Source organism: Meles meles, chromosome 13 (genome assembly GCF_922984935.1).
Source record: "Meles meles chromosome 13, mMelMel3.1 paternal haplotype, whole genome shotgun sequence".
Classification (NCBI taxonomy): domain Eukaryota; kingdom Metazoa; phylum Chordata; class Mammalia; order Carnivora; family Mustelidae; genus Meles; species Meles meles.
Window position 1 is genome coordinate 73,665,239 of NC_060078.1, and position 13,579 is coordinate 73,678,817.

The 13,579-nt window shown below is 34.3% G+C and overlaps 1 protein-coding gene and 1 pseudogene across 1 annotated transcript in view; both read left to right on the plus strand.

The window, feature by feature from the left end:
* CCDC172 (coiled-coil domain containing 172) overlaps positions 1-13,579 on the plus strand; it is a 51,375-nt gene that overhangs the window by 32,494 nt on the left and 5,302 nt on the right. Inside the window, exons 5-6 of the mRNA XM_046026461.1 lie at positions 1,575-1,676; positions 2,023-2,125. Of these exons, the coding sequence (XP_045882417.1) occupies positions 1,575-1,676; positions 2,023-2,125 (205 nt within the window). The remainder of the gene's footprint in view (positions 1-1,574; positions 1,677-2,022; positions 2,126-13,579) is intronic.
* On the plus strand, positions 1,393-1,491 carry LOC123955810 (annotated as a pseudogene).

The window sequence follows — 13,579 nt, forward strand, 5'->3', positions numbered from 1 at the left end:
TGAAGTGTCTCTGGATGAGAGAGTCCAGGAACCCAGGGGGTTATGAGGTCAGGGGAGGACTTCTAGTGGGTTATGTGTTGTCCATTTTTCATTTCTGTTTTTTAAGACAGGAGATATTTGGACATATTAAATGCTGATGGATCAGAGCCCATGGAGAAGTAGAGTTGAAAATTCAAGAGAGAAGTAAAGTTCCCAGAAAAGATAGGAAATGATGCACACGTGGAGGGATTGGTGGCGATTTCAGAAGAAAACAAAATAAAAACAAAATCAATAAACAACCTACATGACCATCAATAGGGGCCTCTAATTATCTGAGTATATCCCTCCTTATACTTTTGTCACTAAATTTGTGTGGTAGAATCTACTAATGAAACCGCTAGGTCAGAGGAAAATACTAAGAGACTTAATGCCAAATTGGACTCCTTAAATCGCCAAATTAATTAATTTTCCCACCAACTGTTTAGGAGAGTGCCTGTTTTCTTGTAATATTATCCTATACCATTACCAATGTGGGCATTATCACTGACTTTAATCTTTGCCAATCTGACAAGCAAAAATATTATTTTTATTGTTGCTTTAATTCACATTTCTTTGATTTTGCATGATGTTGAATTTTACTTCTCTGAATTTATTGGTCACTTAAATTTCTTTTTATTTTCCTGTGAACAATCTGTTCATACTCTTTGTTCATCTTTCTACATTTTTGTTCTTACTGATTTATATGAGCTCTTTGTAAATTAAGGAAGTTAGTTGTATGGTGTTGTGTGTTTAAATTTTGTGTCCTAATTTATTGTTTACCTTTTGAAAAATTAGGAGATGAATCTTAAAGGATGAATTGGAGTTTATTGTGGGGAGAAAAAGAGGAAAGATATTCTAGGTAGAAGAAGCATTATTAGCAGTATTGTGGAAGTTTGTAGCCATATAGTGAGTACTATGCAATGTCATTTTAAATATGCTTTACTTATTTTATTTTATTTTTTTAAAGATTTTATTTATTTATTTGACAGAGAGAGAGGTCACAAGCAGGCAGAGAGGCAGGCAGAGAGAGAGAGGAGGAAGCAGGCTTCCCGCTGAGCAGAGAGCCCGATGCGGGGCTCGATCCCAGGACCCTGGGATCATGACCCGAGCTGAAGGCAGAGGCTTAACCCACTGAGCCACCCAGGCACCCCAATATGCTTTACTTATGAAGGATAGAGTTTTCTTATTATCTTATCGGGAAGCCTGTTTTACTTAGTGATATTACATTGTTTTGAATTTTCTCTAGGTAGTCTAACCCTCAATTAACTAATTCTTTTGTACCTCTGTGTTGCTTAATTAATTCTGGTCAGTTTATTAGAAACAGTTTCTAGATGGCCAAAGAAAGCTTGTTGGGGCTTAAAATTGACCGTATGAATCATTTCTCAGCCTTTTGACTAAGATCAAATACAGTATCTGTTCTTATCAGTTTAAAAATTAACCATATACTACTTAAATTTTTAGTACACACACACACACACAAGTTAATACTTGTTGACATATTCAAGGCAAAGCCTAAGTGGTTAAAATATGGCTTTTATTTGTCTATTTGTTTCTAGAAATGAAGTCGATGGACCATGATAGTGACCAGTTATGTGAACTTCAAAAACAAAAGAGTGAATTAGTACAAGAATTACTTACTGTGCAGAGAAAACTTAAAGGTATTATCTTTATGAGCTAGTTTATTTTGCTGATGAATATAGTTACATATGCATAACAGGGTCACACTGTTCTTTCAAAATATACTCACCTATTGAGATACAGTGTTATTGGTATAAAGAAGAAACAGGTAAAACACTAAAAAACAGTGTTAGATCTGATATTTTTAATGTCATAAATTTTGTCAAGATCTTTTTTTATGCCTGTAATTGCTATATTAAAGTAGAAAACTAAGAATCTTGAGTGCATACGTTTTATATAAGGCACCAAAAATTAGAGTATTGTTCGTATGAATGAACTCTTCTGTTTATTTTTTTAAAGATTGTAAGTGTTTTCTTAACTGTTTAGTTTTTGAAGATAAAAAGATTGAAGCCATTTGTACTACCAAATACCTAGAGGCAGAAAAAGTAAAGATCAATGAAAAGCCTCAAAATGATGCTGAGTGCTTAAGGTAAGAATTCCCTATTACATTTTGATACAAAATCTGGTAATTTTTCAAGTTGTCAAAGAGATTTCAGCATAAAGCTAAATGTGTAGGTTTTTTTTTTTAAAGTTCCAGATAAAGATATTAGTTCCTTTTATGTGTATTGTGAAATATGCTAATGAGAAAAGGCTTCACTGGCTAAAAAGTGGTACATGTAAGTTTCACAGTGTATCGGGTTGATAATACTGAAATCAATTTTTTTCTTTTACTTCATGGACTTAGTGTTATTCACATCCCAGTAGATTAAAACAAAGTATTAGTTCCAAAACTCTCCTTTCTGTTATTCCTAACTTTTTTTTTTGAAGATTGATTGATTGATTGATTGAATGATTAAAGAGCACAAGAGATACGTTGAAAAAATAAATAAAGAAGAAAAAAAAAAAGCACAAGAGAGAGCAGACAGAGGGAAGGGGAGAGGAGAGGGAGAAGCAGACTGCCTCCAGACTAGTGAGCCTGATGTGAGGCTGGATCTCAGGACTCTGGGATCATGACCTGAGCCAAAGGCAGACACTTAACTGACTGAGTCACCCAGGCACCCCTTAATTATTTTTTTAATGATTGAAATTAGTTTTTATCGTTTTAAATTTCAGGGGGAAAAAAATCACAACCTACTATTTTACTTGAAATTTATTACTATTTTTCTTATGGTGAAAGAATGAAATGTATTTTCTGTTTGGAATATTGAATTACTTTTTATGTATTTGGATAATGAAAGAATGGCTGGTGTTTGAAACAGCATAGTCATACACACAAGGAGAAAACCTTCAGTTTGTTAATTTTATTATTGTTTATTAATAATTCAATGTTATATTTGCCAGCCTAATTTCAAAAAAGTTCATCTACTCTCTGGGCTAAATATAAGGAAAGAAACCTCATTACTGAACCTATGAGAAGCAAATGAAGCCTTCTTTTACATAAATCATATAGAAATATGTCCACTAGAGCTGAACAAATGCTTCATATTAGCTGTGTATTGCCTTAGGCCATAATTTAATAGATTGTGAGAAAATATTTGCAATTTAATTTTATGTTAAGTTTTATAAGCATGAAATATCAATCTCTTGGGTGATATGTGTGATGCAGAATGAGTTTCTGTAATGACAATCTGCTCATTGATTTTTTTACATTTTCAAAAATGATAATGCCCACTGGTATCATGATGGTTAGTATTATAAGGGCTTGTGACATGAACTCCAGTTTTGTGGGTTTATCAATCATAAAAATTTGCCCTGGGTTAAAATTAAACACACACAGTCTGTTAGAGAGTATTTTTTCCTTCACAGATGGTGACAGAAGAAATTTGAATAAAAAGAAACATTAGTCTTTATGCATTGTCCATTTTTTGCATTTTAGCACTTATCAAATGAAATGGCAATATTTACCAGTTCCCATTTTAAATTATTTAATATGTTTAGTTTAGTTTGCTTACTGGTATGTTCCATAAAAGTAATTTCAAGTATGAAAAACCAAGTCAAAGTATTGAATATAAAGATTTTAGGAAATAGGGCCATAAACTTTATAAATTAGTGCAAAAACAAGAAGCTAATAATGGCAAGACATTTATTCAATATCATGAAGGCCAAAATTAATTTGGTTTTATCCCTAAATTTTGGAAAATTCTTTTCCATCTGTGTGTTTAAATGTATACCGAATTCTGTTGCCTTTTTCTTAAATTTTCAGGTTTAATTACTATTGGTATAGATGCCATTTTTATAGCAGGGTTTCTCAAACTTGGCAGTGTTGACATTTGGGGCCAGGTTATTCTTGGTTGCGAGAGGACAGCCCTGTGCAATTTAAGACATTTAGCAGCATCTCTGGGCTCAACCCACTAGATGCCAGCCACATCTCCCACCCTCAGCTTTGACAACCAAAAATGTCTCCAGACATTGCCAAATGTCCCCTGGACAGAGAGGGGTGGGAAAAATTGTCCCCAGTTGAGAACCAGTTTTATTTTAAGGTTATTATAACTGTACTTCTACTTTTATTAAATTTTAACCAGTTAAGAAAGCAATTATAAAATTAATATTAGCTTATTTCTATGCATTTATTGTTTCTACTTTTAGTAATTAGAAAATTTTACACATATTTTGTACTGTTTATATCATTGAAATTCTTTCATAATGATTATTATTATTTTTTTCATAATGATTATTTTTTTAATTAATCTGCCATGTTCTGATTATTTGTTGGACTCTGTCTTGATGCCATCCTTTAGTGTAAAGAGCTAGTACTTTTATTCACAATGGTTTCATGGTCTCTCCTTTAGGTAATCATTTCCTATTTAGAAATACCAAGATGTTTGTTTATTTAAAAGATTCTATTTTGAAGAGTGTGGGATCATTAATTAAATATGTTAAGGCAGCTAACTTGTAGAATATGGCTATGATTAACACTTAAGTTGAAGGTTGGGTTAAATTTATAAGAAGCTCCTGGAAGACTGTATAACTATGACAGATCTAGTTTCTTTCATATAGTTCAGAGAGGATAGAAAAGATAAACCTTGGGTTCTTGAGAGGCAGTAAGCATAGAGGTTAAGATTACAACCCCCTTAAAATCTCTGCTATTTACTAGATTAGTTACCTTGGACAAGCAATTTAACTTGTCTGTCCTCAGTCTCCACATCTATAAAATGAGGTTCATTATAGCACCTACCTCACAAGATTATAGTAAAAATTAATGACTTAAAGCCCTTAGAACAGTGCTTAGAACATAGTAAATGCTCTAAAAGTAGATACAATTATAATTATGTAGTTACTTATAATTACATTTTTATTTCATATTATCCATGAGGATTTCATGACTTTCAAGCTTTTTTCTCATTTTTTTCTCTCAATTTCTCCCGATTGAGAATGATACTCACTGTGGGCTTTTTGTCAATAGCTTTTATGATATTGAGGTGTGTTCCCTTTATCTCTACACTGTGAAGAGTTTTAATCAAGAATTGGGATGTGTGCTTTGTCAGATGCTTTTTTTGCATTTATTAGGAGGATCACATGGTTCTTCTCCTTTCTTTTATTAATGTAGCATATCACATTGAGTGATTTGCTGATGTTGAACCACCCTTGCAGCCCCGGAATAAATCCTACTTGGACATGGTGAATAATTCTTTTAATGTACTGTTGGTTCCTATTGGCTAGTATCCTGGTGAGAATTTTTGCATCTGTGTTCATCAGGGATATTGATCTGAAATTCTTCTTTTTGGTGGGGTTTTTGTCTGGTTTTGGGTTCAAGGTAATGCTGGCCTCGTAGAAAGAGTTTGGAAGTTTTCCTTCTTTTTTTTGAAACAACTTCAGAGGAATATGTATTAATCTTTCTTTAAATGTTTGATAGAATTCCCCTGGGAAGCCATCTGGCCATGGACTCTTGGTTAGTGGGAGATTTTTTATTACTGCTTCAATTTCCTTGCTGGTTATGGGTCTGTTCAGGTTTACTATTTCTTCCTGTTTCAGTTTTGATAATTTCTGTGTCTCTAGGAATGCATCCATTTCTTCCAGATTGACCCATTTGTTGGCCTATAGTTATGCATAACATGTTTTTAAAATTGTTTGTTTTTCTTCAATGTTTGTTGTGATCTCTCCTCTTTCATTCATAGTTTTGTTTATCTGGCTCCTTTCTCTCTCTCTCTCTCTCTTTTTTTGATAAGTCTGTTCAGGGATTTAATGATCTTACTCTTTCAAAGAATGAGCTCTTAGTTTCACTGATCTCTTCTACTGTTCTTTTGGTTTCTATTTCATTGACTTCTGCTCTTTTTATTAATTCTTTTCTCATGCTGGATTTAGGCTTTATTTGCTATTCTTTTTCCAGCTCCTTTAGGTATAAAGTTAGGTTGTATATTTGAGACCTTTCTTATTTCTTGAAAAAGTCTTTTATTACTATATACTTCCCTCTTAGGAGCACCTTTGCTACATCCCAAGGGTTTTGAACAGTTGTATTTTTATTTTCCTTTGTTTCCATGAATTATTTTAATTCTTCTTTAATTTCCTGGTTGACCATTTATTCTTAGTAGGATTCTCTTTAACCCCCATGTATTTGACTTCTTTCCAAATTTCCTCTTGTGATTGAGTTCAAGTTTCAAAGCATTGCTGTCTGAAAATGTGCAGGGAATGATCCCAAACTTTTTTTGTTTTGTTTTGTTTTTTTTGATCCCAAACTTTTGATACCAGTTGAGACTTGATTTGTGATCTGTATGTGATCTAATCTAGAGAAAGTTCAATGTACCCGTGAGAAGAGTGTGTATTCTGTTGCCTTAGGATAGAATGTTCTGAATATATCTGTGAAGTCCATGTAGTCTGGTGTGTCATTCAAAGATCTTGTTCCTTATTTTTTTTTTTTTCTTGTTTCCTTGTTGATCTTCCGCTTAGATGATCTGTTTGCAGGGAGTGGGGTGTTAAAGTCCCCTAATATTATTGTATCATTATCAGTATGTTTGTTTAATTTTGTTATTAATTGGTTTATATAATTGGCTGCTCCCATGTTAGGGAGCAGTAGTTAGATCTTCTTGTTGGATTATGATATAATCCCTTTAGTTATGATACAGTATCCTTTCTCATCTCTTATTTCAGTCTTTGGTTTGAAATCTAATTCCAGCTTTCTTTTAATGTCCATGAGCATGATAAATTGTTTTCTACCCCTATTACTTCCGTCTGGAAGTGTCTTTGGATCTAAAATGAGTCTCTTGCAGACAGCATATCAAAGGGTCTTGCCTTTTTTTTTTTCTAAAGATTTTATTCATTTATTTGACAGACAGAGATCACAAGTAGAGAGGCAGGCAGAGAGAGAGGAGGGGAAGCAGGCTCCCTGCTGAGCAGAGAGCCCAATGTGAGGCTCGATCCCAGGACCCTGGGATCATGACCCAAGCCGAAGGCAGAGGATTAAACCCACTGAGCCACCCAGGTGCCCCTGGGTCTTGCTTTTTTATCCAACCTCATACCCTCTGTCTTTTGATTGGGGCATTTAGCCCATTTACATTCAGAGTAACTGTTGAAAGATAGAAATTGAGTGACATTATATTACCTATAAATTCTCTGGTTCTGTATATTGTCTCTGTTCCTTTCTGGTCTATGTTACTTTTGGGCTCTCTTTGCTTAAAGGATTCTCTTTAATATTGCAAAGGTGATTTAGTGATCACAAATTCTTTGTTTCTGTTTGTCCTGGAAGCTTTATATCTCTCCTTCTATTTTGAATGACAGCCTTGCTGGATAAAGTATTCTTGGCTGCATATTTTTCTCATTTAACACCCTGAATATATCATGTGAGTCCTTTCTGGCCTGCCAGGCCTCTGTGGACAGGTCTTCTGACAATCTATTGTTTCTACCCTTGTAGGTTATGTACCTCTTGTCCCAAGCTGCTTTTAGGATTTTCTCTTTGTCTTTGTGATTTACAAGTTTCACTATTATATGTCAAGGTGTTGACCTATTTTTATTTATTTTGAGTGAAGTTCTCTTTGCCTCCTGGAATTGAATGCCTGTTTCCTTCCCCAGATTAGGGAAGTTCTTTGCTGTAATTTACTCCAGTATACCTTCTGCCTCCTCCTCACTCTTTTTCTTGGATCCCAATTATTTTAATATTATTTTGGTTTATGGTACCACTTATCTCTCAAATTCTCCCCTTGTGATCCAGTTGTTTATCTCTCTCTTTCTCAGCTTCTTTATTCTCCATCATTTTATCTTCTATATCACTAATTTTCTCTTCTGCCTCATTTATTTGAGCATTTAGAGCCTCCTTTTTTTTTATTGCATCCCATCAATACCCTTTTTTATTTCAACTTCATTACGATTTTAGTTCTTTTATTTCTCCAGAAAGGATTCTCTAGTGTCTTCCATGCTTTTTTCAAGCCCAGCTAGTATCTTTATATTCATTATTATGAACTCTAGTTCTGACATCTTACTTATATCCATACTGATTAGATCCCTGTCCAATAGTACTGCCTCTTGTTCTCTTTTATGAGGTGAGTTTTTCTCTCTTGTTATTCCTGTCTAAAGAAGAATAAATGAATGAGGGGAAAGAATACTAATGATCCCAGAGAAATACACACTAAACAAATCAGAAGAGACTCAAAACGTAAAAACAAATTTAAAAAAAAAAGAGTATAATCAGACAGGTGAACAGAATAGAGCAATACACTGGATCCTGTATGTAGTTAGGTCTGTTTTTTTAGTAAACTGGATCCCAAAATTGTGAAGAAAGAAAAACTTACATATGTACAAAGATAAAATAAAATAAAATAAAATGATAGGCTGTACCTGTAAAAATGAAAATTAAAAAAATACTTGCTGAAAGTGGTTGCGTATCTATTTGTAGAATTGCAGCAATTCTTTTCTCAGATCTCTGGTTGATTTTGTAGGTATTCAGAATGATTTTGATAGCTATCTAGCTGAATTCCCGGGACCAGATAAAACTAAGGTCTCTTACTCCTTCACCATCTTGGACTCCTTCCACCTGTCTTTTAAATGCATGAGATCCCAAAAGGTTAATCACTGAATCTTCTTTCTTTATATTCTTTATGGGCTACCTCATATGCTCTAATGGTTTTAGTTATCACAGATAGATAATTTCCAAATGTTATTCCTAAATCCCTCTTTCTTAAACTCCAGTCCTGAATTCCCAGCAGTTTAATATAAACATAGATCTGAAGTGATGTTGCGCTGATTAAATAAGCAAAAGAAAAAAAAAAAAAGCAAAAACAAAAATCTTATCAGAGGTTCAAAGGTCTTATCTTGGGCAAACCACCCTGAACATGCCCAATCTGCCTAATCTCAAAAGCTAAGCAGGGTTGGGCCTGGTTAGTACTTGGATGGGACAATTCAAAGGTCTTCATAATCTGGGTCCTTCCACTATCTTCCTGCATTTTTATCACATACCCTAAACTACTAGTGCATCAGAATACTGTTTATGGAATTCTGAATATGACACAGGAACTCATACCTCTATCTTTTTTTCTTCTCCATGAGCTAAAATCTAACTTAGTCCTTAAGGCCCAGCTCACATGTCATTTTTTATGAGTTTTGCTCAAATCTAAAATGTAGCAGGCATTTTTGATGTATTTATAATTCTCATCATTCTCACCCCACCCTAATCCATTACCAAGTTTTGTTGCTTTTACCTACAAAATGTTTCCTGAATCCTTCCAGTTCTCTCTCTCCATTGCTAACGTCCTGGTTCTAGACACCACCCTCTCTCACCTGGATCACAGTAATAATCTTCTTCTTCTCCCTATTCCTCCACTTTTGCACCAGCCAATCCATTGAAATTGAATCATGTCATTGAAATCAGTCAAAGGCTTCATAACAAACATAATAAAACCTAACATCCTTAGTATGGTCCTATCACAATGTGGCCTCTGACCACCTCTCCTGATGTTATTTTCAGCTGTGGTCCCCTCTTCACTCTGCTCCCTCAAGCACTCCAAGCTTTTTTCTACTTAAGGACCTCTTTCTCTGCCTTTCCTTCTCTTCAAATTATCTCTTAGCCCCTCTGCCTGTCTATCTCCTACCTATGTGGAACATACCCTGTCCTTTATATCTCAATTGAAATTTTCCTCAGAGAAGCCCTCCCTTACTCTATGATCTAAATTTGTTTTTACTTTTTTTAATAACACCCTATATTTTTTCCTTTATAGCACAGATTCTATTTTGTAATTATGTACTTACATGCTTTACTCTGTTAGTATCTGTCTCTGCCATGTGCTCCACAAGAAAAAATATCTTGTCTACTTGGTTTACCATTGTGTATTCATGGGTACAGATATGGGTACACAACTTGGCATATAGTAGGCATTAAATAAATAAATGAATAAATGAGTGTAATAAGTTATGAAAGCTTTCCTCTACTGTTCATTTCTCTGTGTTCATAGAGAGCATGCTTATAATTCTCTTATATCATTAATCATATTCTATAATAGGTATTTGTATCAATCTATCTCACTCAATGGGGAATTCCCTTTACTTCCTTTTCATTTTTCTATCAGTCTCACATCTAGCACAGTCAAGGGCACATAGTGTTCAATAAATATTTGCTCCAGTGATTGAGTCTACATATAAGATACAAGTCCTTCACATATTTTCAATGTTATTTGCAAAGATGTGGTATATTCTCACCACTGGGATAGCCTGATGGAGTTCTTTTTCCACTCCTGATTTTTTCCTCCATGTGGAAAAAGCTATATAGGTGTAATCCCCCCAGGCTTTCCCCAACACCTTCCTTTCTTTTTGGAAGGTGGGGAGGAGTGACTTAATCTGACTGGTGAATTTGGAAGGGTGAACTGGAGCCTTGCCCCTTTTCTTTCCCTATTTCTTTGGAAGCTGGCCTGCCTCAGACAGTGTATGTTCCTCTCTGCTCCTCTGTCCCTTAAGTTTTACAGTGTTAGGAGTCCATAAGAGAGCTTGTTGTATCCAGTTGTGCCTGTAAAGATATGCATTAAGTTAGTCTAATTCTGGGGTTCACTATTTAGTAAGCCTTTCGCTTGTAGATATAAGCCACATTCTCCAGTATCTGCTACATTTGTAGTAAATGTGATTATCTTCTGCTTTCCTTATTTCTCAATTGGGCAGGAAAGAAGAGTATTATGTATTGGGCCCTTTCAAACTCCCAACACCTATTATTTTTATATTATTGCCCAACACCAGGGCCACCAAAATATAGCTCTTGTTCATAACTTTTCATTTGCTCCGAATACTGACATATCAGACAATTTGAAACATTTCAGGCATTTTCCTTACCCATGAAACTTCTTTCTAGAATGCTTTTACATTTTTTTATAGCCAGCATTTGTGCCTGTTTAATACAACGGGAAGTTTATTTCAGAAATGAAGCTGCAAAGTCAACAGCATGGGATTTTCCTTCTGAACTTTTGAAGATAGTGTGGTTTTGTGAAGAGATATTTGCAATGGAAACTGCATGAAAGTTAATACTTACCTCCTACTAAGAGACTTTAAATGCATTTATATGAAGTAGTAAATCAGTGCTGTTGCCTTTTCAGTGAAAAGTCATCCAGTTAAGTTGGTTGTAGAGGTCACATTGATTGGTCCTTCAATTTATAAGAAGCCATAAATACATGATGGTATTCAAACACTCCCAACCTTTCTAAAAGATACCCAGATAAATATGTATATTCACACACTTTTATTTTTTTTTAATTTTACCAAATGTATATAGATGTTTTTAAATTATGAGACTAGGCTATGTAGACTGAATCCAAAATTCAAACACTATGAAAATGTAAAACATCAAAGTCTCCTCTCTTATCACTTTATTCCAGAAATTCCCTGTGTAACCATTGTTAAAAGTTTGACATGTATCTTTTCAGTTTATATCTCCATGTATGTGTATGTGCACATACATGCCATATACATGCATTTAGCATAAAATGGGATCAGAATTACTGGTCTGTAATTTGCTCTATTACTTAACAAAATATTATAGATATTTCCCATATTAGTTTGTGCTGATCAGCTTCATTCTTCTTTAATGCCAGTATATGGGAATGCCATATTGATGTAGCCTTTCTACTACTGACATATGTAAGAGTTTCTAAATTTTCGTAATTGAAGACTTTTTACACATGTACCTTTAAATACTTGTGGGAGTGTTTCTGTAACATTATTAGAATAAGCATTTTTTTTTTTTTAAAGATTTTATTTATTTATTTGACAGAGAGAAATCACAAGAGAGGCAGGCAGAGAGAGAGGAAGGGAAGCAGGCTCTCCACTGAGCAGAGAGCCCGATGTGGGACTCGATCCCAGGACCCCGAGATCATGACCTGAGCCGAAGGCAGCGGCTTAACCCACTGAGCCACCCAGGCGCCCTAGAATAAGCATTATTTAGTAGAGTAATAAGAACTGTAATCCTGGCTGCACGGAGGAAATAATGCCCAGGTACCTTGCAGTGCTTTGTAATATCAACAAGAATGAACTCCAAGTTGGTAAGTGTTGTAAGATCTCAGCATTAAAGTTTCTGGAAAATACCAGTCAAATAATTATATACCTATAGCCAATCCATCTCTCTCTTTTTTTTTTAACATTTATAAAATATGAAAATCCCCATTTAATTCCAGGATTATTCTTAGCTATGTATTTTGTTGACTATTTCTGTTGACTCTGCATCTTTTCTAGTAAAACCTCATCATTTATTCACTAACAGAAGTGTCTCTACAGCATTGATTATGTAGCCTTCAAGCTAATAGAGATCTCCTGTTTTGTGAATTCTTGGCACATATTATAGTTATTAAAGCTTCTAAGTAAATACAAGGGAAATTTTGATGACAGAATCAATTGATTATTTTAAACATTATATTCTGATGTAAATGTGACTATGTGTAAATGTTCCTAAACTTTGAAATAATTTTGTTTATTGCAGAAACCATGTATAAATGTTAAAGTAATTATTTTCAAAAATCACTCGTGTCTTTAATAGAAAACAAATTTTTTCCATTTTCATATGTTTACCTTTACGAACTACCCCTTTTGGTATGGGGGTAGGAAGATAAGAGGAAATACGTGGTTAAAGAAGATGCCTAATTCAGCTCACCCAGGATTTGAAATAATAGAGATGCTGTTGGGACCCATCCCCCGTTTACCTCCTTCTAAGCAGATCTCTCTGGTTTGGCCTGACACACCTATGAAGGTTCTGACCTGTCTTCTGGTGGCCTGGACTGGGGGAAGGCATAATTAGAACACTGAAATTCCGGTTTCACACATTCAACTTTTAAACCTACTTTCAGAAATAAATTGTATATGAAAGCGGATGACCTGTATGTCTTCAAAAATAGTGTGTTTGTGTTTAAATTTCACTAAAATATTTTCATATGAATTAATACAGAGAAAGACTATTAGGAAAATCAAACCATGGAAACACTAGCAAAAAGTAAAAAGAACTACTTAGTAAACATCTGGTGTGATTAAGGAAACCAAAAAGGGTAAAATTAATACACTTAATATATAAGATTTAAAATTCCATGTGTCGAAGAAGTTCAGCATCATGGAATGGTGAACTGGGAGAAATTTATAGTAGTTAGAACAAAGAATAACAGCATGCCAAGTGATCAACTGCAAAAAACCCCAGAAAACATTAAAATCAACAGTTTTCATTCATGTATTTATCCAACAAACATGCATTGAATGCATACTTTGTGTCTAATGCTGTACAAGTTAGTAGGGATACCAAGACGAATAAGTCAGATGCTAAATCAGTTATACTGTTTATCAATTACTTGCAAATTAAAACCACTGAACATCATTTTTCTATCAAATTTTGAGAGACATTCTTAAGTGACCATACCGAAGTTGGCAAGGGTGTGGTACAGAGAAATTCTTACATTCTGAGACAGTATATATTCCAAATGCAATTTGGTGTACATAAATCACTGTAAGCGTCTTAAAAATGTTTATGTAATTTAACCTAAAAATTACACTTACAAGTTCTATC